Source organism: Dama dama, chromosome 17 (assembly GCF_033118175.1).
Source record: "Dama dama isolate Ldn47 chromosome 17, ASM3311817v1, whole genome shotgun sequence".
Taxonomy (NCBI): Eukaryota; Metazoa; Chordata; class Mammalia; order Artiodactyla; family Cervidae; genus Dama; species Dama dama.
The window spans coordinates 13044016-13069141 of NC_083697.1; the positions used below are offsets into that span (position 1 = coordinate 13044016).

Consider the following 25126-nt stretch of genomic DNA (forward strand, 5'->3'; position numbering starts at 1 on the left):
TTATATTTGAAAAACTGACTTTATACTCCCAAATTAATTCCCTTTAAAATGGGATTTAATTATACACATAACATTGATTGTGTCACAAAATACTAGGCTGCCTGAATTGCTGTGTACATATAATCTTATTTGGTGTGCGTAGAAGGGTGACAATAAAAACAAAGGTATGATTCCATGGAGTACATAGAGGTCAGTTTTCCAATAACATTCTTAGACTGGAGTGAGGATGGGGAATGTGAATGTCCCAAGTTGACAGTCCCTGGTTCGCAAGTGTCATGAAACATTTACAACTGCCATTTGGAACAACCAAGCCCCAAATCTCAGTCTTTTACGCACACTGGGCATTCATCACACGCACTTGACACCCTTTCTTGTCCTCCTCACGGACTCCACCGAAATCTCTTGTATCATCACAGAGGTAAGACAACTAAAATGTTGCCAAGTGGTAAATTTACTAAATTCTAGAATGTAGCTGTTGACTTAATGAAAACTTTGAAAGCTTTTGTGGAAGAAATGTGTATTTGTATCATTCTCTACAAGTCTCCTTTCCATGACTTATTTCTCTAAAGATCCAGTTCCTATTGCTTAAACATCTTTTCCATGTTGTAAGTGAAAGAAAGCAGTTTCATTTGGGAATGTGCAGTTTCTGATAAGGGAGTGTCCAAGAAACTTTTTTCCTAGTGAGTCTAGAAAGGCAGAAGTCAGGTTTACACATGTTATTAGGTTTAAAAGCTGTGTAAGAACATACATGGCATTCATAACAATGCCTGGCACCTAGTGCTTTTGCCATTTGCTATTTTACTCTTCTGCAGATTGCCATGAGTAATTAGAAGCTGTGTTTGTGTACATATGCAGGTTGGGGAGCTAAGAGTGCATTCTACTTCCTGGTGAAACAGTTCTTGAAATGCGGATGGCGGGTAGGAGCAGTGTTTTGGTAGGAATATAAAATATGGCAGCCATAGGAGAACATACATATTCCGGGTATATATCCAAGAGAAATGAAAACTTACATCCACACAAAAAATTTATACACAAATGCTTATAGCTGCTTTATCCATCATAGCCAAAAAAAAAAAAGTGGAAATAGCCTAAGTGTTTATCAACTAGTGAATGTATAAACCAAACCTGGTATGGGGCTGAGCATGGAGGGGACTGGGGTGTGACTCCTTAATGCACACAGGGTTTGCCGTTGGGTAATGAAAATATTCCAGAACTAGGTAGTGGTGACGGTTGCACAATACTGTTAGTGTACAGATGATCACTAATGGTCAGTTTTATGTTATGCATAATTTACCACAATAAATAAAAGTTAGTGATAAGTCTGTGTATGAATGAGCCTAAAACATTTTCAGCTCTGGATATTAAACACTACACAAACTTTAGCAGAGAAAATGCTAATCTTTAATAATTTAGCAGTAGATGGATCTTCATCAGAGGATCGTAGTAATGAATAAGTTTTCTAGGAACTAATTTCATATATTACAATTTATTATATGATACACACATAAAGGAATAAAATATTGTAGGGTTTTTTCCTAAAAGGATACTCCTGTTTCTGAGATAAGACAGTTCCATCCAAATGCCGAGTCCTAAGTATGATTTAATCTGAATAATAATGTTCTTTATATCTGAATAGCACTTCCACCTACAAGAACACTCAGGTATAGTTAATCCTTTTCCTGTTCTGGAAACTGAGGCTCGGAGTGGTTTAGTGACTTGCCCATGATTACATAGCTTGCATCACACTTGCAGTTAAGTGTTTAGATTTCAAACCATCTTCTTGTCAAGTTTAACATCTACTTCTCATCACTGTAATATGGTTTAAAAAAGAGAGACTCCATATCAAGAGCCTAATTACGAAGAAGGTACAACTTACACATGCATACACATTAGTTAACAACTGGCTGCTGCTATTTTTTTTAATCTGGAGTAGCATTTAATATGTTAGTACCAGCCTTAATCTGTTAGTGTACGTATTTTCTGTAATTTTTCTTCCATTTTTTAATATCGTAGTTCTTCTGAACAAAAGGAAAAATGGCAGTCCTTCCTTCAAAGGTATTTTGACAACAGTATACATATTTTAAATCTTTAATTCATGATAGAAGAATGCAAATCTCTTCAAGGCAGGGCCCCCAAACTTTTTCCTTCTCCTTGGTAGGAATTGTTAAGACTCCCCTCAAATGACTTCTTGTTTAGATTTATCCTGACTGCTACTGCAAAGAATGTTCTCTCATATACATGTATGTTCTGCTTAGTTTCAAGGAAGTTCTCTGTGTCACTGTCATCTTTCCCTTCTCGCCATCCTAATGGTTGGAACTAACATTATTCTCAAAACATATGCTAAATTTCCATAAGTGTAGATTACTTATTCTAATGAAAGAGTCTCAAAGCACATGCTACTTCCTGTCCTCGAACCCAGGAAGGCCCCGGGTCCTCCAATCTACGCAGGAGAACTTTGAGGATTGGATCTACTGCCCAAATCTCACATGACAAAGGCGACCTGTTACTTTCTGGGTCATATCTTATTTTCCTGAAAATATTTTTGCATATCTTCTTCCAGTCACTAATTTGATTTTACTCAGTTTATCTCTCCACACTTTTAAGAATAATGACAAGGGCTTCCCTGATGGCTCAGTGGTAAAGAATCTGCTTGCCAATGCAGGAGACACAGGTTTGATCCCTGATACAGGAGGATGCCCCATGCCATGGAGCAGCTAAGCCTGTGCACCACAATCAACTGAACCTATGCTCCAGAGCCCAGGAACCGAACCGCAGCTGCTGAAGCCCGCGTGCCCACAGCAAGAGAAGCCACTGCAAGGAGACGCCCGTGAACTGCAGCTAGAGCATGGCCCCCACTGGCTACAACTAGAGATGGGCTTCCCCAGCAACAAAGACCCAGCATAGCCAAAAATTTAAACATTAAAATAAAGCAAAATAAAAAATAGACGTTAAAAAAAGAATAATAACAAATAAGGGACTTCTCTGGGGGTCCAGTGCAGGCGCCTGGGTTCAATACCTGGTCAGGGAACTAGACAGATCCCACACGCCACAACTAGGAGTCTGCATGCCACAAGTAAAGATCCTGTGTGCCATAACTGACACCCAGTGCAGGCAAATTAAATAAATTTTTAAGAAAATAATAACAGTATTTAAAATATTAGCAACATGGATTGATTTGAAAATAAGCTAATAGCTAAAGCTAATTCGTCTACCCTATTCTGGGTTATTATTGAATTTTATTAGGTACATCAGTCTAGCCGAAGAGAAGGATCAGCCAAAAAGCGTTCCCCTCAAAATCTTCACTGAGGACATCAAAAATGGTGCCTGTGTAAGTATTTTTAAGAGCAAAAATTAAATTCCAAGTTCTCAACTTAGCAAAATGAAACTGATAGAGATATACAGAAGAGATAGAGAGATGGGGTGGGTAGGAGGGAGAACAAAAGAGAGGAGAAAGAGAGGGAAAGTAATTTAGAAAGTACTGTAACATATTTTCCTGTAAAAAGATGAGTGTCTGTGCATATATAAAAAGCGAATCCTAGACAATATGATGCAAGAGGGATCCACAATAGTTACAGTGCTTAAGCATGGGAAAAAAAATATTGCCTGTTAAGTGTCCATAATATTTCTCTGGATCTTTTAATAACAATTATAGTGGATCACTGTAATAAAATGATTTTCACAAGCAGCTATTTCCTATTGGAAATAAACTTTTTTATTTTTTAATGGCTGCTATTTGCATACATTGTGGTTTGGATTGTTTCCACTGTTTTTTTTTTTTTTTTTCCTGTGATGTTTTTATTTGAAATAATTGTAAACTTACAGAAAAGTTACAAAAATAGTACAAAGAACACACCATATACCATTTACCTAGATTCACCTATTTATGAACATTTTGTTCATTTGTTTGATCATTTATTTGTCTCCTCTCTTTTTCTCTCTCTATATATATTTGTGTGTGTGTGTGTGTGTGTGTGTGTGTGTGTGTGTGTAGCTATTTTTGAGGGTCATACGTACACCATGCCCTTTCTCCTTAAATAATTAGGTATGTCCTAAGAATAAGGATGTTCTTTCATATAACCATCACACAGCTATGACCTTTAGTAAATTACCATACGTGTAATACTTTAATCAACCATTTACTTTTCCATTTTGTCAGCTGATCTCAATAATGCCCCTTTCCAGCACAGGATTAAGAGGAAGGTAATGCTAAATGCAGAAGACTTTTGAAAGGTTTTTCATTCTGAGGAATGTCCGGATAGAACTGAGCCAAAAGGGATGATACTTTCAAAGGATCAGCATATCTCTACCTTATTTTGCTTATGCTACCTGGTGGGGGAGGGGGGATCATACCATTAGCCCCAGTTTTTTGCATGTAATTTGATTTCTGAAAGTGTAGTGCAGTAGCCTAGACATTTGTGATGAAAAGATATTCTGGATATTTTTTTTATGATACTTTGTTCTACTGTAGTTTACAGTAACTCCAGATGACATAAAACAGTATTTGAAGGTAGAAAAAGGAAGTCATTTAAGACAGTTATTTCCTGGCCAAGAGCAAAGCCAGGCAAAATCCCCATCTGTTCCTGAGCACCAGGTAAATGCAATGCCGGCAAGAGCTGCAACTAGAGGGTTCTCCGGCTGCAAAGCAGTTTCATCTCCGCCTACATTAATTTGTGACAATGGGTAATATTCAGAATTTTTCACCTAGAAATTTTGAAAAATCAACTTTATTTATGTACAACTTACACAAAATAAACATTTCTAATGTTCTTCATTCCTGAAGATTCAAGTTTCCTTCTAGTACTTCATTTCATCCTGGAGAACTTTCCTTAACTTTTCTTGTACATATCTGGTACCAACAGATTTTCTTAGTTTCTTTCACCTGAAATGTCCTTATTTCACCTTCACTCTTCAAGGGTATTTTTGCTGGATATAGAATTTTGTTTGCAAATGTTTTCCTTTCAACACTGTAAAGATGTTTCACTTTCAGTCTCTATGTTTTCTGATGAGTACTCTGTGCTCACTCAAACATCAACCCTCTGTATGTGACTTGTCATTTTTCTTCAGCTGCTCTCAAGATCTTCTCTTTATTTTTGGTTTTTAGCTGTGTGGCTATGAAGTGTCAAAGCATGGTTTTCTTTTAATCTACCCGTTTGGTATTTTCTGAACTTCTTGAATTTACACATTTATGTCTTTCACCAAGTTTGAGAAATTTTAGTCATTATTATCTTATATTAATTTTCTATAACTTGTCTTCCTATTTTTATGGAGAATTTTTTAATGTGTTGTGTGGCCAAGAGCTATAATAATCACCCTGTTCACTGACAGAGTTTAGAATGGAACTTAAATTTTTAAAATTTTCAATCTCATTTCCTAGATTAATTAGTTTTATTTAATTGATTCATTAGATTTCAATCATGAAAATCTTAGTAATCATGACACCTGAAAGAAAGAAAGTAATCACTGAATAGTAGTTTTGTTTTTAAAAACATCTTTAATAACCAGTTCTCATTCTAATTTTACTAAAACTGACTATGTAATGGCAAAGAAATAAATCCATATTATAACAGCACAACTCAGGAACACCGAGATGGTACTTTTTTTTAAACTATTTTTCCTCCATTATGGAAACAGCCTTAAGGTGCTGAGGGTCAGCCTATGTGCCCTTGTGGAATTCTCAGTCTTTCTATTTCTTGTTAGGCTATTATATTTTGTGTGCCTCAAATCCTTTAGCAGAAATATTTGTTTTACTGGAATGCTTTCTACTAGCTTCATGTTATATAAAGGAATGGAAATAGATTATAATTAGGGGCTTATATTCTATATACAAGCATTTTACTTTGTCATTACCTGAATTATAAGCTTTGCCTTTAGAATATAGATAATAATTTAACAATAATTATTTACTCACTTGTTTAAAAATGTTTAATTTACAGCAGCTTTTCTTGCTTCTTTTTTGCAGTCTGTTACTGTAACAATGACAAATTCAGACACAGTGAATGATGTTATCAACATGTCACTTTCAAAGCTGGGGATAACTGTAAGTTACCAGCAAGTTATTTTTAGTTAAAAAACCAACTTTGATTTTTGAGATTTGTATGTGTGTGTGTGTGTGTCTGTGTTTGTGTATAATGTATCTATCATCATAAGATAGCTGATTATTTCAGATAAGTAAGTCATATTTTGTCTCATTAAATGTAGAAACTGAAGGCAGCCAAACTATATTAATAACCTATGTGTGTGTTGGTCACTTAGTCGTGTCCGACTCTTTGAGAGCTCATGGACTGTAGCCCACCAGGCTCCTCTGTCTATCGAATTTTCCAGGCAAGAATACTGGAGTGGGCTGCCATTCCCTTCTTTGAGGATCTTCCCAACCCAGGGATCAAACCTGGGTCTACCACATTGTAGGTGGATTCTTTACTTTCCAAGCCACCAAGGAAGCCCCTTAATAATCTATACAGATGTGTTATCTGTGTACTTCCAGTTTAAATTTTGTGTGAACTGAAGTCATAGCATAATGAAATCAGGCTATAATTTTACAGTTTTAATGAAAACATGCATTTTTATTATATATATTATATGCATAGACAAGAAAATATTTATGACTCTAAATATTTCCTCCTCTATTGGATTATTCTTTTTGTATCTTCTTTCCTGATTCTTCCTGTCCCATCTCCATTTACCCCAATTGCACCTGAGGACTCAGTCTCAGTATGAGAAAATCCTAAATGATATGTTTTGTTGTAAATTTGATATAAAGACCACCTGATAAGAAGCTACATCCCCTTGATGCAGGTCCCAGAATGCAACGGCTAAAGCCTCTTGTGAACTGATGAAGAGGACAAGTTCTGAATAAGACCATGCGTCTGGGGGTGTTTGTGTACACATCTCTTCCATTTCATTGTGTTTTCAGGTGTCTGCTCCTTTATGTTTTGATAGGACGGTTATGGCTTGTTAAAAATTTTTTAGTGGAAGAGATGGCTATGTTTGAGGATGAGGGCTCAGAAGTGAAAAGAGGAGGAGTGGAACATGCAGATGAACAGAACTGAAGAAAGCACTTGTAGAGCATAGATCCTAATATAAAATTTTATATATATATATATATCTACATATCAATGTGTAAAATGTACATATAAATATAATTATGAATACATATTTACACATAAATGTGAAAATGTCTTGCTATTGTGATATGACATAATTACAATATTTGTATTTATGTTTCTCAATGGTATAGTAAAGCCCCTTAAAACCTCAAGGCATCCAGAATTTGGTATAAGACATCAAGATTTCTGTAAAAATATAATTTAGTAATACATTTTAAATAAAATTGAATTCATATGCATTAAGTACATCACCCCTCTGCACTGACTTCTAATCTATATGATATATATGCCCTGAATGAGAATTAAATCTTAGAAGAAACTGGCTTTAGGGATAAGGCTGGTGAGACTAATTAATGTTAGAACTCATTTTATTTCATTTTTGTAACTTTCCTTTGCTTAATCAAAGGAAATCAAAGTGATCCATCTCACTAGACAAAAAATTTCTATTTCAGTGAATAACTAGGGTCATTTGCCTATATACATATGCCTGATTTAAGGGATTCCATCATAGTTTTTCCAATTTTTACCTTAAAAGAAAAGATTTTTATCTGCTCTCTCATTTCTTATTTGCAATACAATTTTGAGCCTATTTAGTTATATGTGTGTGTTTGTGTGTGTGATTGCTTCCATACCTGGGACTTTGCTTCCTTCATGGCAAGGCTGTGACTTTTGATCAGGAGTCAAAGGTAAGCATAGTATCTATTACCTATCACCAACAACTCTATTTCAAACATTTTTTGCTTTATCCTCTCCTGGAGGGCTCTTCAATTTAGCAGTCTTCATAATTTAAACTTGTTTCAAATGGGACATTCAGTCTTCTTAGGCAGTGATTCTGCTGGAAGAAACTCTTTTCTACATCTGACTCATTCTTCAGGTTAGAGTCCTTGTCCCTTCTCTGCCTTGAGTGGTGCTTGCCTACATCACAGCCAGTAGGCTGCCATCTACTGAAGGCCTCTTGGGCATCTGTCTCATTTTGTTAATGGTTGCTGAGCTAATGCCTCCTTTCAAGTTTTACTTTGTTCAGGAACAGTCATGGCAGAGCTATGTGGCTTTCTGGACAACACGTCTAACTGGGCAGGGGCCTTTTAAGGCAAAAGCCAGCATTCTCCAAGGAGCCTCAAAACAGCAGAAAGCAGGATTCTTGAGATTAGACTTCTCTTCCATGGTGAAGAGAAGTTTTTAAAATTATTTTTATTTATAATTTATAAATTTTATTTATATATTTATTTATAATTTTATTTAAAATTATCCTGATTTTTTTATACTATGAACCACCCACAAAGTGAGAGGCTAACTGACTGTACTGTGGTTCCACAGATCCTCACCCTTTATCAAAAAGGACAAGAATCTCAAATGGTCCACTGGAGGCTCTGAGAGAGGGACAGGGGTTACTGGAATCTGCATTGTTAACTCAAAAATGTTTGCCACTCCCACGGGCCAAACAGCACTTATACTGGCCCTAATTCTCCTTTTGAAAGTATATAAATGCTAAGGAAATGAGTTCTTCAAGTGCCTACTAGGAAGATTTGCTGTGACACATAGTTCTTTTTGTTTCCAAGGGCTCTGAGAAAGATTACCAGTTGTGGATCAGTTCTGGCACGAAAAAGGCCTCATATCCACTTACTGGTAAGTGTCAGGGAAAACCTAAGATGGAGTTGGTTGGGTTCCAAATTGTAACTTTAAGGTCTCAAAGTAATGGTTGATAAGCTTAAATGCGCTTAAACTGAAAATCTCTTGCGGTATTCATTTATACGTGTGTTAAATAATTCTAAGCACCTGCTCTATCCCAAGCACAGATAGCATGTCTTCAGGCAGCAGCTTATGGTCTATTTGGGGACAGCAGTGTGAATTTTTCTTCTTTACTTTTTCCACTTGACAAACAGAGTTGTCTTGAAAACAATTACTCTTTATTTACTCACTTAGATATGAAAGCAACACAACCGGGAATTTCTTTTGCTCATACATTATTTTTCATATTCCAGTCTTGATGTTCTCAGTTCCATTTTCTAACTACTAAGTAGTCTCTATTTTGTGATAATCTTCTAAAATCCAGCCATGCCTCTGACTTCAAGTACATTTATTTAATACCTACTCTGTGCCCAAAGCTTTTCTCATAAAGAAAAGCATCATAAAGAAAATGAAGTAATCACACTCAGACTCTTAGATTCTTCACTGACTAAACCATCTGCATGTAACTTTGCTGTTTCTCAAGCTGAGTTCCCTAGCACTGCTCTTGAAATTTTTGATAAATAGACTACATCTTTCCTAAAATAGTTATCATAGCAAGTTAACTAGAAATAATAATGCACATTCTTGGATGAGCAAATCTGTCAGGGTGGTAAGTGAAAAAAGGAGGGATTAAAACAAGGGAAAAGACAAAATCTAGAGTAGAACTTGCAATATAGTAATGGTGACAATGACTTCTGCTAGAAATCTTAGACCACTTCCTCTTACAGAATCTTTTTTTAACTTTTTTCATCTGTTCAACAATCCTGTGAGTCTATTACTCTTTCTTTTTTTTTTCTTTTTTTTTTGAGTCTATTATTCTTTCAAGTGATCTGAGGAACATTTTCAAGTGGTCTGGAGAATCTAAACAACTATGTTTTTTCTTTGATATGTATATTCCCAGTCTTAGACTACATGGAGTCACCAAGTATAAAGCTGAAGACAAAAATCACCTCACCCATTTCACGTGTTTTTCTTGCCTTGTTGACATCCTTGTAAAAGTCAGTCAGCAGTAAAGTGAAAAAAAATTGAATAAACATATTTAGTTTAATAAAATGCATTAATTTAAATAAAACAATGTAGATGACAACTTTTAAGCTTCAAACAGCTTCAGACACCATGGCTGGCTCTAAAGACTCCTGAGAGGCTGCCTTTCATGATGCTGCCTCAGCAGTCATTCTGAATGCATTTGTTAACATGTTCTCAGCTCACAGTTATGGATTAGCTCCTGGTTATCCTGGTGACTTGGTTGTATTTTATTACTCTCACAGAAGCTTCTTTTGCCTTAAAGGATGGAAGTCGCTGTGATTCTTGTTCTGAATAGAGCACTGACATTGTTTTTATGCCAGATGTAAAGCAAAAGCAAGAACTCCAGCTGCATTTAACGAATCAGAAACAAAAGAAAAGGAGCCTTCATGCAATTCTTTAAAGATGGAATCCACAGGACAGCACAGGGCCTTAGAGAAGTCTATGGAGAGGAAGCAATTTACAGCATGAAAGAGCAAAACAAATCACTTGGCAGGCAGGCAACTCCCAATGATTTCTGGTGTGGTTTTCCACTCTGTAAACACTGTTTTGCACTTTACGTCTGGGTTTTCTCGGCCGTGCAGGCTTGTCTCTGATCACTGCCTCGTAGGAAGCCCCTTAGAGGGAAGCAGTAGTGGGAGGGAAACATTCACCAAACCACCTCACTGGACTCTGCCTACTGAACTGACAAAAGGAAATGGAAAATCGGTTAAACTGACATGTGTGGCAGAACACTGATCAGAGCAATTCTTAACATACAGAGTCCGATTGTTTTAAAAATATTAAGCACCAATGCTTATTAATATATTTACTTTGATCCTTATGAGTCTATGTGTGAGGGTCAGTGTTTCAAAGGAGGAATGTTAAAGCTAGCACTTGGCCTAAGATGTACAGGTATAGTAAGTGTCAAGGCAGAAACTGCTGCTGCTGCTGCTGCTAAGTCGCATCAGTTGTGTCCGACTCTGTGCGACCCCATAGACGGCAGCCCACCAGGCTCTGCCACCCCTGGGATTCTCCAGGCAAGAACACTGGAGTGAGTTGCCACTTCCTTCTCCAATGCACGAAAGTGAAAAGTGAAAGTGAAGTCGCTCAGTTGTGTCCGACTCTTAGCAACCCATGGACTGCAGCCTACCAGGCCCCTCTGTCCATGGGATTTTCCAGGCAAGAGTACTGGAGTGGGGTGCCATTGCCTTCTCCAAGGCAGAAACTAGAAGGACATAAATATTCTCAGATGGAAACGCAATGAAAGTCAATAGTGTGCAATTCACTGATGAATATATACCTTCCAGGCCAAGCAAGGTGTCTAAAAACATTTTTCTTGTTATGGTTTAAACTTTTCGGCTTGGGCACCTGCTTTTTGCAGCATGTCCCCGTGAGAGTGCATATTATGCTTACTTGGGAGTCACAGCCTTCTCTACCCAGAAGCACCTTAAGGTCAGCAGTCACACCAGTGTGGCACACTCGCTCACGGTAAGGTAGGTTTGATCACACACATCACTATCGGTCTGAATCTATATTTACATTTTTCTCCATATAGGCCATGAACATCCCTATGGAATTAAAATGAGCAGTGTTCCAGCTACTGGGCTGCTGCAGCAGGGACTGGAGGACTCCACTTCTGCTTCTGCCCTCCAGGAGAACTTCCTGGAGGGGTCCCAAGAGATTCAAGACCAGTTTATCCTGAAACCCAGGCGCTCAGCCAAGAACTAAGCCAGGGATGAGCAGGGGAAAGGTGAGCCCCTTCCTTTCCTACAAGTGGCTTCTCCTGGCTCTCGTCTCTACTCCTGAAAACAAACAACGTACAGCCAGTTCTCCATGGGGGGCTGGAGGGCAGTATAGGCAGGCACCAATTCCACCCAGAATCAAGCCCAGAGAAACCCCAAAGGTCTGAAATCAAGACCCAATTCACTTCTAGGAAGGTTTTTTTTTTTTTTTTTAAATTCCTCTAGGTAGGCAACATAGCACTTCCTACATATAATTCCGTAGGTACACATCTGTGTGGACTTTGCTGGTTGCTTAAATGGTAAAGCATCTGCCTACAACACAGGAGACCTGAGTTTGATCCCTGGGTCAGGAAGATCCCTTGGCAAAGGGAATGGCTATCAGTCACACCAATATTCTTGCCTGGAGAATCCCACTGACAGAGGAGCCTGGCAGCCTATAGTCCATGGGATCACAAAGAGTCGGGCAAGACTGAACAACTTAAACACACACACACACACACACACACACACACACATCTATGTATCTTATTAGAACATGAGCTTCTTATGGCCTGGGAACACACGTTCCACATCCCAAGATTTTGTCCAGCATCTCGGGCACCTCACAGGAGGTCTTTAGATGACTGTGTGGCTTAGAGAAGACCTAGAATCTATTCTGGGCTTAGGCTGAAGTGGCCTTGGGCATTCTGGTTAGACTTGAACTTTTTTGTTTTTACGTTGGTATATTTATTGAAGAAAATATATTTCAAAAAGAACAGTAACTAAAACATTTGCTATTTGCTAGCAAAATTAATTTTCTCTTAGTGTATTTTGTAATTATTAAAGTCCAAATGCTCTTGCATATAGTCTACAAGCAGAGAAGATAAGTTAGCAAGCACCTTGGTCTAACATCTATTTATAGAAAATCTAATATTCAGTTTTAACTTGTTTAACTTAGAGTCCTGCAATATAGTTATCAACATCCTTGTTTTTCCGGTCAGTAAACTGAATGTGCTAGTTCTGTTTGGGGGAAGACTATTTTACTTAATATTTTCCTATCCTTTTGATTTTCAAGGGGAGAGAAATCTTAAGACACTTGTGTTCAAATGTCTGGTATTGTGCCTAATGAGTATTTCACTAGTTAACGTTATCATTAGTAAAATGTTCATTCTGATTACTTTCCACATTGATTTAAAGTGACTTATAATAAAAGACATATATAAGTTAGGTATGTTTGGGATTGACATATACACACTGCTCTATTTAAAATGGATAACCAACAAGTACCTACTCTACACTATAGGGAACTCTGCTGAATACTCTGTAAGAACCTAAATGGGGAAAGAATTTGAAAAAGAATAGATATATGTATAATTGAATCACTTTGCTGTACAACAGAAGCTAACACAACATTACTAACCAGTTATACTCCAATATAAAATAAAGCATTAAGAAAAGAAACGAAACTTTCACAGAAGACAAAAATAGCAATAAAAACTAAACAACATTGTTAAAAAAAAAAACAAACCTAAACAACATTCTTCAGTTCAGTTCAGTTCAGCTCAGTCGCTCAGTCATGTCCGGCTGTTTGTGACTCCATGGACTGCAACACACCAGGCCTCCCTGTCGATGATGAATGCCCAGAGTTTACTCAAACCTATGTCCATCGAGCCAGTGATGCCATCCAACCATCTCATCCTCTGTTGCCCCTTCTCATCCGCCTTCAATCTTTGCCAGGATCAGGGTCTTTTCAAATGAGACAGTTCTTTGCATCACATGGCCAAAGTATTGACATTGCATCTTCAGCAACAGTCCTTCCAATGAACATTTAGGACTGATTTCCTTTAGGATGGATGGGTTGGTTCTCCTTGCTGTCCAAGGGACTCTGAGGAGTCTTCTCCAAAAGCACAGTGCAAAAGCATCAATTCTTCGGTGCTCAGCTTTCTTTATAGTCCAACTCTCACATACATTCATGACTACTTGAAAAACCATAGCTTTGACTAGACGGACCTTTGTTGGCAGAGTAATGTCTCTGTTTTTTAATATGCTGTTTGGTTGGTCATAACTTTTCTTCCAAGGAGCAAGCATCTTTTAATTTCATGGCTGCAGTCACCATCTACTATGATTTTGGCACGCAAAATCATAAAGTCTGTCAATGTTTCCACTGTTTACCCGTCTATTTGCTGTGAAGTAATGGGCCTAGATGCCATGATCTTAGCTTTCAGAATGTTGAGTTTTCAGCCAACTTTTTCACTCTCCTCTTTCACTTTCATCAAGAAGTTCTTTAGTTCTTCGCTTTCTGCCATAAGGATGGTGTCATCTGCATGTCTGAGGTTATTGACATTTCTCCTGGCAATCTTTTTTCTTTTTTTTAAATTTATTTATTTGGAGGCTAATTAGTTTACAATATTGCAGTGGTTTTGCCATACATTGACATGAATCAGCCATGGGTGTACATGTGTTCCCCATCTTGAACCCCCCTCCCAGCTCCCTCCCCATCCCATCCCTCTGGGTCTTCCCAGTGCACCAGCCCTGAGCACCTGGTCTCATGCATCAAACCTGGGCTGGTGATCTGTTTCACATATGATAATTTACATGATTCAATGCTCTTCTCTCAAATCATCCCACCCTCGCCATCTCCCACAGAGTCCAAAGACTGTTCTATACATCTGTGTCTCTCTTGCTGTCTCACATATAAGGTTATCATTACCATCCTTCTAAATGCGATACATATGTGTTAGTATACTGTATTGGTGTTTTTCTTTCTGGTTTACTTCACTTTGTATAATAGGCTCCAGTTTCATCCACCTCATTAGAACTGACTCAAATGTACTCTTTTTAATGGCTGAGTAATATTCATTGTGTATATGTACCACAGCTTTCTTATCCATTTGTCTGCTGATGGACATCTAGGTTGCGTCCATGTCCTGGCTATTATAAACAGTGCTGCAATGAACATTGGGGTACACGTGTCTCTTTCTATTCTGGTTTCCTCAGTGTGTATTGCCCAGGAGTGGGGTCATATGGCAGTTCTATTTTCAGTTTTTAAAGGAATCTCCACACTATTCTCTATAGTGGCTGTACTAGTTTGCATTCCCACCAACAGTGTAAGAGGGTTCCTTTCTCTCCATACCCTTTCCAGCATTTATTGCTTGTAGATTTTTGGATAGCAGCCATTCTGACTGGCGTGAAATGGTACCTCATTGTGGTTTTGATTTGCATTTCTCTGATAATGAGTGATGTTGAGCATCTTTTCATGTGTTTGTTAGCCATCTGTATGTCTTCTTTGGAGAAATGTCTGTTTAGTTCTTTGGCCCATTTTTTAATTGGGTCATTTATTTTTCTGGAATTGAGCTGCAGGAGTTGCTTGTATATTTTTGAGATTAAGCCTTTGTCAGTTGCTTCATTTGCTATTATTTTCTCCCATTCTGAAGGCTGTCTTTTCACCTTATAGTTTCCTTTGTTGTGCAAAAGCTTTTAAGTTTCATTAGGTCCCATTTGTTTAGTTTTGCTTTTATTTCCAATATTCTGGGAGGTGGGTCACAGAGGATCCTGCTGTGATTCATGTCAGAGAGTGTTTTGCCTATGTTTTCCTCTAGGAGTTTTATAGTTTCTGGTCTTACATTTAGATCTTTGATCCATTTTGAGTTTATTTTTCTGTATGGTGTTAGAAAGTGTTCTAGTTTCATTCTTTTACAAGTGGTTGACCAGTTTTCCCAGCACCACTTGTTAAAGAGATTGTCTTTTCTCCCTTGTATATTCTTGCCTCCTTTGTCAAACATAAGGTGTCCATAGGTGCATGGATTTATCTCTGGGATTTCTATTCTGTTCCATTGATCTGTATTTCTGTCTTTGTGCCAGTACCATACTGTCTTGATGACTGTGGCTTCGTAGTACAGCCTTAAGTCAGGAAGGTTGATTCCCCCAGTTCCATTCTTCTTTCTCAAGATTGCTTTGGCTATTTGAGGGTTTTTGTATTTCCATACAAATTGTGAAATTATTTGTTCTAGTTCTTTGAAAAATACCATTGTTCGCCTGATAGGGATTGCATTGAATCTACAGATTGCTTTGGGTAGTATACTCATTTTCACTATATTGATTCTCCCAATTCACAAACATGGCATATTTCTCCATCTATTTGTGTCATCTTTGATTTCTTTCATCAGTGCTTTATAGTTTTCTATATATAGGTTTTTTGTTTCTTTAGGTAGATATATTCCTAAGTATTTTATTCTTTTCATTACAATGGTGAATAGAATTGTTTCCTTAATTTCTCTGTTTTCTCATTTTTAGTGTATAGGAATGCAAGGGATTTCTGTGTGTTAATTTTATATCCTGCAACTTTACTGTATTCATGGATTAGTTCTAGTAATTTTCCGGTGGAGTCTTTAGGGTTTTCTATATAGAGGATGATGTCATCTGCAAACAGTGAGAGTTACTTTTTCTTTTCCAATCTGGATTCCTTTTATTTCTTTTTCTGCTCTGATTGCTGTGGCCAAAACTTCCAAAACTATGTTGAATAGTAGTGGTGAGAGTGGGCACCCTTGTCTTGTTCCTGACTTTAGGGGAAATGCTTTGAATTTTTTGCCATTGAGGGTAATGTTTGCTGTGGGTTTGTCATATATAGCTTTTATTATGTTGAGGTATGTTCCTTCTATTCCTGCTTTCTGGAGAGTTTTTTTTTTTTAATCATAAATGAATATTGAATTTTGTCAAAGGATTTCTCTGCATCTATTGAGATAACCATATGGTTTTTAACTTTCAATGTGTTAATGTGGTGTATTACATTGATTGATTTGTGGATATTGAAGAATCCTTGCATCCCTGGGATAAAGCCTACTTGGTCATGAAGTATGATCTTTTTACTATGTTGTTGGATTCTGTTTGCTAGAATTTTGTTAAGGATTTTTGCATCTATGTTCATCAGTGATATTGGCCTGTAGTTTTCTTTTTTTGTGGCATCTTTGTCAGGTTTTGGTACTAGGGTTCTGGTGGCCTCATAGAATGAGTTTGGAAGTTTACCTTCCTCTGCAATTTTCTGGAAGAGTTTGAGTAAGATAGGTGTTAGCTCTTCTCTAAATTTTTGGTAGAATTCAGCTGTGAAGCCATCTGGTCCTGGGCTTTTGTTTGTTGGAAGATTTCTGGTTATGGTTTCGATTTCTGTGCTTGTGATGGGTCTGTTGAGATCTTCTATTTCTTCCTGGTTCAGTTTTGGAAAATTATGCTTTTCTAAGAATTTGTCCATTTCATCCACGTTGTCCATTTTATTGGCATATAGTTGCTGATAGTAGTCTCTTATGATCCTGTGTATTTCTGTGTTGTCTGTTGTGATCTCTCCATTTTCATTTCTAATTTTGTTGATTTGATTCTTCTCCCTTTGTTTCTTGATGAATCTGGCTAATGGTTTGTCAATTTTATTTATCTTCTCCAAGAACCAGCTTTTAGCTTTGTTGATTTTTGCCATGGTCTCTTTTGTTTCTTTTGCATTTATTTCTGCCCAAATTTTAAGATTTATTTCCTTCTACTAACCCTGGGGTTTTTCATTTCTTCCTTTTCTACTTGTTTTAGGTGTAGAGTTAGGTTATTTATTTGACCTTTTTCTTGTTTCTTGGGGTAACCCCGTATTGTTATGAACCTTCCCATTAGCACTGCTTTTATAGTGTCCTATAGGGTTTGGGTTGTTGTGTTTTCATTTTCATTCATTTCTATGCATATTTTGATTTCTTTTTTAATTTCTTCTATGATTTGTTGGTTATTCAGAAGCATGTTGTTCAGCCTCCCTATGTTGGCATTTTTAATAGCTTTTCTCCTGTAATTGACATCTAATCTTACTGCACTGTGGTCAGAAAAGATGCTTGGAATGATTTCAGTTTTTTTGAATTTACCAAGGCTAGATTTATGGCCCAGGATGTGATCTATCCTGGAGAAGGTTCCATGTGCACTTGACAAAAAGGTGAAATTCATTGTTTGGGGGTGAAATGTCCTATACGTATCAATTAGGTCTAAGTGGTCCATTTTATCATTTAAAGTTTGTGTTTCCTTGTTAATTTTCTGTTCAGTTCATCTATCCATAGGTGTGATTGGGGTATTAAAGTCTCCCACAATTATTGTGTTATTGTTAATTTCTCCTTTCACACTTGTTACCATTTTTTACATATTGTTGTGCTCCTATGTTGGGTACATATATAATTGTTATATCTTCTTAGATTGATCCCTTGATCATTATGTAGTGTCCTTTGTCTCTTTTCACAGCCTTTATTTTAAAGTCTATTTTATCTAAGATGAGTATTGCTACTCCTGCTTTCTTTTGGTCTCCATTTGCATGGAATATCTTTATCCAGCCCTTCACTTTCAGTCTGTATGTGTCCCTTGTCTTGAGGTGGGTCTCTTGTAGACAACATATATAGTGGTCTTGTTTTTGTATCCATTCAGCCAGTCTTTGTCCTTTGGCTGGGGCATTCAACCCATTTACATTTAAGGTAATTATTGATAAGTATGAGCCCACTGCCATTTACTTTATTGTTTTGAGTTCGAGTTTATACACCCTTTCTGTGTTTCCTGTCTAGAGAAGATCCTTTAGCATTTGTTGAAGAGCTGGTTTGGTGGTGTAAAATTCTCTCAGCTTTTGCTTGTCTGTAAAGCTTTTGATTGCTTCTTCATATTTGAGTGAGATCCTTGCTGGGTACAGTAATCTGGGTTGTAGGTTTTTTTCTTTCATCACTTTAAGTATGTCCTGCCATTCCCTTCTGGCCTGAAGAGTTTCTATTGAAAGATCAGCTGTTATCCTTATGGGAATCCCCTTGTGTGTTATATGTTGTTTCTCCCTTGCTGCTTCTAATATTTGTTCTTTGTGTTTGATCTTTGTTAAGTTGATTAATATGTGTCTTGGGGTATTTCACCTTGGGTTTATCCTGTTTGGGACTCTCTGGGTTTCTTGGACTTGTGTGACTGTTTCCTTCACCATTTTAGGGCAGTTTTCAACTATTATCTCCTGAAATATTTTCTCATGGCCTTTCTGTTTGTCTTCTTCTTCTAGGACTCCTGTGATTGGAATGTTGGGGTGTTTCACATTGTCCCAGAGGTCTCTGAGGTTGTCCTCATTTCTTTTAATTCTTTTTCCTTTTTTCCTCTCTGCTTCTTTTATTTCTACCATTCTACCTTCTACATCACTTATCCTATCTTCTGTCTTTGTTATTCTACTGTTGGTTCCCTCCAGAGTGTTTTTGATCTCATTTATTGTATTATTCATTATTGATTGACTTTTTTATTTCTTCTAGGTCCTTGTTAAACATTTCTTGCACCTTATCAATCCTTCTCTCCAGGCTATTTATCTGTAACTCTGTTTTATTTTCAAGATTTTGGATTATTTTTTACTACCATTATTCTGAATTCTTTTTGAGGTAGACTCCCTATCTCCTCCTCTTTTGTTTGGTTTGGTGGGCATTTATCATGTTCCTTTACCTGCTGAGTATTTCTCTGCCTTTTCATCTTGTTTAGATTGCTGTGTTTGGGGTGGCCTTTCCTCTCTGTGGGTGGGGTTGGACGGGTGGCTTGTCAAGGTTTCCTTTTAGGGAAGCTTGAGTCGGTGTTCTGGTGGGTGGAGCTGGATTTCTTCTCTCTGGAGTGCAATGAAGTGTCCAGTCATGAGTTTTGAGATGTCTATGGGTTTGGTGTGACTTTGGGGAGCCTGTATATTGAAGCTCAGGGCTATGTTCCTGTGTTGCTGGAGAATTTGCATGGTATGTCTTTCTCTAGAACTTGTTGGCCCTTGGGTGGTGCTTGGTTTCAGTGTAGGTAGGGAGGCTTTTGGATGAGCTCTTATCGATTAATGTTCCCTGGAGTCAGGAGTTCTCTGGTGTTCTCAATTTTTGGACTTAAGCCTCCTGCCTCTGGTTTCCAGTCTTATTCTTACAGTAGCCTCAAGACTTCTCTATCTATACAGCACTGGTGTATATCTAAGTTAATGATGAAAAGGTTCACCATAGTGAGGGACACCCGGAGAGGTTCACAGAGTTACATGGAGAAGAGAAGAGGGAGGAAGGAGATAGAGGTGACCAGGAGGAGAAGAGAGGGAATCCAAAGGGGAGAGAGCAAGCTAGCCAGTAATCACTTTCCTATGTGCTCTCCACAGTCTGGATGCCTCAGAGGTGTTCACGGGCTTACACAGAGAAGAGAAGAGGGAGGAAGGAGACAGAGGTGGCCAGGAGGATAAAAGCGGGAGTCAAAAGGAGAGAGACAGATCCAGCCAGGAATCAGTTCCCTAAGTGTTCTCCACATCCCTGAACACACAGAGATTCACAGAGTTGGGCAGGGAAGAGAAGGGGGAGGGAGGAGATAGAGGCGACCTGGTGGAGAAAAAGCAGAGTCAAAATGGGGAGAGAGCAATCAAGCCAGCCATCTCACTGCCAAAAAAATGGGTACTGAAGACCGGGGTCTTAAAAGTACAAAATTGATAACAAATATCAAAAAGCAAAGATTAAAAATCTAGAGTAAAAAAAAAATCTAGAGTAGAGGTTAGATTCTTAAAAATACAATACTAAAAAAAACAAAGTCACAAAAATTATAATAAATATATATGAAGTTTGTTTTAAAAATAGGGTCTTTCCTTTCAAGGTAATAGTAGGTTATAAAAATGAAAACTAAAGGAGTAATAGAGGACTTAAAAATTGAAAAAAAACTTTAAAAAATTTTTAAATGATAATAGTAAAACTATATCTAGGAATTTCTCTGGAGCTGCTGAGGGCAGCGTGGGGTTAGTTCAGTTTCAGATAGTTCCTTGATCCAGCTTATACTTCTCAAGATCTATACGCCTCTTCCAAAGTAGTTGGTGCTAACTAAAGGATTTTAAACTGTTGCACCTGTCACTTCCAAAGCAGTTCCCTCTGTTTATTTTAGTTTCTTCTGTTTGCAGGTCTCTTCAGTGTCTGATTTCCACCCTGACACAGGGGGACGGAGGCGGTCACTTATTTAGGCTCACTTATTCAGTCGTGCTGTGGGGAGGGAGGGGCACTGCAAACAAATGTCACTGGCATGTGTGGGGAGTGCTCGCAGCGTCTTGGCCACACTGGGTTTGCCCCCGCTCACAGCGTGTGTGCTTTCCCTGTCTACACTGCTCAGGCTCCAGGTTGCTCTGCAGGGAGCAGGCCCTGGGTTACATGCACTTCGCAGGTCTAAGTTGCTCAGGTTCAGGTTCTCGGGTACTCCACAAAGGCACAGACTCGGTTGGGCTTGCGTTTTGTGCCCGTCCCAGGTCCGAGCAGCTCAGGCTACCAGGTGCTTGACGAGTGCAGTCACCCCAGGTGCGGGCTCATCTTATCACCTCCCTGGTCTCAGCCGCTCGGTTTCCTGGGTGGCAGCGGGCGCACCCATCTCAGGTGTGTCTTGTGTCTCCTCTGGGGAGCTGATCTCTGGCTGCGACCCTCCTGACGGATGTAAACCATCCAGTATCCCAGGAAGACTTTGTTAGCAACTGGGAGTCTGCTTGCAGTTTGGTAGAGGATGCGTCTCTGGGGCCGAGATTGCCCCTTTCAGGCTCTGCTGCCCCCCTCTTGCCCCCTGTCTCCGGCAGGGGATGGGCCAGACCACAGCCAGCTAGCTCTCCTCTGGTACTCGCTCAGTTCTTTGTTCTGTGAGCAGGGCGGGAATGTCTTCAGTGCAGTTCAGGCACTCAGTCGTGTCCGACCCTTTGCAAGCCCATGAATCGCAGTACGCCAAAATTCCCTGTGCATCACCAACTTCCACAGTTTACTCAAACTCATGCTCAGTGAGTGGGTGATGCCATTCAGCCATCTCATCCTTTGTCGTTCCCTTCTCCTCCTGCCCTCAATCCCTCCGGCATCACAGTCTTTTCCAGTGACTCAACTCTTCACATGAGGTGGCCAAAGTACCGGAGTTTCAGCTTCAGTATCAGTCCTTCCAATGAACACCCAGGACTGATCTCCTTAAGGATGGACTGGTTGGATCTCCTTGCAGTCCAAGGGACTCTCAAGTGTCTTCTCCAACACCACAGTCGAAAAGCATCAATTTTTCAGCACTCAGCTTTCTTCACAGTACAACTCTCACATCCATACATGACCACTGGAAAACCATAGCCTTGACCAGATGGACCTTTGTTGGCAAGGTAATGTCTCTGCTTTTTAATATGCTATCTAGGTTGGTCATAACTTTCCTTCCAAGGAGTAAGCGTCTTTTAATTTCATGGCTGCAGTCACCATCCGCAGTGATTTTGGAGCCCCCAAAAATAAAGTCTGACACTGTTTCCACTGTCTCCCAACCTATTTCCCATGAGGTGATAGGACCAGATGCCATGATCTTCGTTTTCTGAATGTTGAGCTTTAAGCCAACTTTTTCACTCTCCTCTTTCACTTTCATCAAGAGGCTTTTTAGTTCCTCTTCACCCTCTGCCATAAGGGTGGTGTCATCTGCATATCTGAGGTTATTGATATTTCTCCTGGCAATCTTGATTCCAGCTTGTGCTTCTTCCAGCCCAGCGTTTCTCATGATGTACTCTGCATATGAGTTAAATAAGCAGGGTGACAATGTACAGCCTTAACGTACTCCTTTCCCGATTGGGAACCAGTCTGTTGTTCCATGTCTAGTTCTAACTGTTGCTTCCTGACCTGCATACAGATTTCTCAAGAGGCAGGTCAGGTGGTCTGGTATTCCCATCTCCTTCAGAATTTTCCACAGTTTATTATGATCCACACACTCGAAGGCTTTGGCGTAGTCAATAAAGCACAAATAGATGTTTTGCTGGAAATCCCTTGCTTTTTCGATGATCCAGTGGATACTGGCAATTTGATCTCTGGTTCCTCTGCCTTTTCAAAACCAGCTTGGATATCTGGAAGTTCTCAGCTCACATATTGCTGAAGCCTGGCTTGGAGCATTTTGAGCATTACTTTACTAGCATGTGAGATGAGTGCAATTGTGCGGTAGTTTGAGCATTCTTTGGGATTGCCTTTCTTAGGGATTGGAATGAAAACTGACCTTTTCCAGTCCTGTGGCCCCTGCTGAGTTTTCCAAATTTGTTGACATATTGAGTGCAGCACTTTCACAGCATCATCTTTCAGGATTTGAAATAGCTCAACTGGAATTCCATCACATCCACTAGCTCGGTTCGAAGTGATGCTTTCTAAGGCCCACTTGACTTCACATTCCAGGATGTCTGGCTCTACGTGAGTGACCACACCATTGTGATTATCTGGGTCATGAAGATCTTCTTTGTACAGTTCTTCTGTGTATTCTTGCCACCTCTTCTTAATATCTTCTGCTTCTGTTAGGTCCATACCATTTCTGTCTTTTCTTGAACCCATCTTTGCATGTAATGTTCCCCTGATATCTCTAATTTTTTTGAAGAGATCTCTAGTCTTTCCCATTCTGTTGTTTTCCTCTATTTCTTTGCATTGATCGCTGAGGAAGGCTTTCTTCTCTCTCCTGGCTATTCTTTGGAACTCTGCATTCAAATGGGAATATCTTTCCTTTTCTCCTTTGCTTTTCGCTTCTCTTCTATTCACAGCTATTTGTCAGGCCTCCTCAGACAAGCATTTTGCCCTTTTGCATTTCTTTTCCATGGGGATGCTCTTGATCCCTGTCTCCTGTACAATGTCACAAACCTCCGTTCATAGTTCATCAGGCTCTCTGTCTATCAGATTTAGTCCCTTAAATCTATTTCTCACTTCCACTCTATAGTCATCAGGGATTTGATTTAGGTCATACCTGAATGGTCTAGTGGTTTTCCCTGCTTTCTTCAGTTTAAGTCTGCATTTGGCAATAAGGAGTTCACACAATCAGCTCCTGGTCTTGTTTTTGCTGACTGTATAGAGCTTCTCCATCTTTGGCTGCAAAGAATATAATCAATCTGATTTCGGTGTTGACCATCTGGTGATGTCCATGTGTATGTGGTGATGTCTGGCAATGTCTTAGGTTAGGGCTTTTCTCGGGACAGTTCTCTTTCTCTCTCTCTGGCTATCCCACAGTCCGGGTTGCTATCTCACATTAGTTCCCTCAGATTGCCCTCGGGGCATTCAGGCCCGGTCCTTACTCTAAGCAATGCAGCCCATGCCTCCCAGTTCAGCCCCCACTTCCTGGTGGTGGATGCCAGTGCCTGGGCTACTTTTCTGCTGGGAGTTGCTGTTGGGCACATAATCTGTGGGTTTTCTTTATTTATATATTTATTTTTCCTGCCGGTTATGTTGTCCTCTGAGATTCCAAAACTCCCCACAGACCCGCTATGAGAGTGTTTCCTGGTGTTTGGAAACTTCTCCTCTTTTAAGACTCCCTTCCCAGGACAGATCTCTGTCCCTGCCTCTTTTGTCTCCCTTTTTATCTTTTATATTTTGTCCTACCTCCTCTCAAAAACAATGGGCTGCCTTTCTGGGTGCCTGATGTCCTCTGCCAGCATTCAGAAGTTGTTTCGTGGAATTTGCTCAGCGTTCAAATGGTCTTCGGATGAATTTGTGAGGGAGAAAGTGGTCTCCCCGGCCTATTCCTCTGCAATCGTAGGACCACCCCTGAGACTTGAACTCTCGAGTCTATCTCCACAGCAAGCTCACTTTCCATTCTGCTTCAGAGCCAGGCTGCGAATGGAACTGGACTAAATATTTATGTGTTTGTTTTTTTTTGTTTAAATCTTTCCTCTTATTATCCCTGCTACCCTGCTACATTTCCAATATTGTCCCATTGATATTTCTTTCTCTGAAAAAAATGTCTCACTAATTTAAGAAGTATTGGGGCCAGAAGAGAATTTCTACTTAAAGTATTTTTATTCTCATAATTGTTATTCTATACCCACAAAGTTTCAACATTTCACTTTTTAACATTCAAACCCTAATTTGAACATGAGGAAACACTAACCTAAATCTTGTCAGGATTGTTTAAGAAAGATGAAGTTATAAAGTTAACCTGTTTAACAGTCCCTGGCAACCCACTCCAGTATTATTATCCGGGAAATCCCATAGACAGGAGCCTGATAGACTACAGTCCACAGCGTTGCAAGAGTTGGACACGACTGAACAACTGAGCACCATACTTTTCGTGGCTACAGTATGTACGTTTATTGGTCACAGAGCCAACAAGAACTCTAACACCAACCAATGAGGATTACGAAAGGGCCATCTAGGCCTGAAAATAAAAGTATAGGGCTTAATGTCTATTTTGCTTTCCATCTATGCTCACAGGGTAGCTGGACGTATAGCTTTGTAGCAACTGATGGAGCGTTTTCGTGAGCATTCTTATTAAAGCTGAACAATGAATGAATACATTTGGAATCCATGAATACCTTTGGGTGGTTTTAGAAATAAAATAATCAGGTTAAGACCAGGGAAACCAGGGTGCATAAAGCAACTCAACCCATATAAACATGTATCCTTTTAACATTTGTACATATTAATTAGGAGAATCTCTTCCTGAATTTAGGAGTGCATTTGCTTTCTTCATCATCTCCTTTTAAAATGATGGCGGGATGATGTCAAGGCAGGAAGAGCCTAAGGCAAAGTGATGACATTCCTTCAGGAATGCACACCTTCTGGAGGCTGCAAAATCAAATGGAGAATGGGGGTGGGGTCTGCTTGT

The 25126-nt window shown here is 39.1% G+C and overlaps 1 protein-coding gene across 1 annotated transcript in view; it reads left to right on the top strand.

Annotated features, from left to right (window-relative positions):
* Positions 1–910: 910 nt before the first annotated feature.
* The window catches only part of LOC133071572 (rho GTPase-activating protein 20-like), a 36310-nt gene continuing 12094 nt past the window's right edge, over positions 911–25126 (top strand). The window contains exons 1-2 of the mRNA XM_061164078.1: positions 911–917; positions 11218–11329. Of these exons, the coding sequence (XP_061020061.1) occupies positions 911–917; positions 11218–11329 (119 nt within the window). The remainder of the gene's footprint in view (positions 918–11217; positions 11330–25126) is intronic.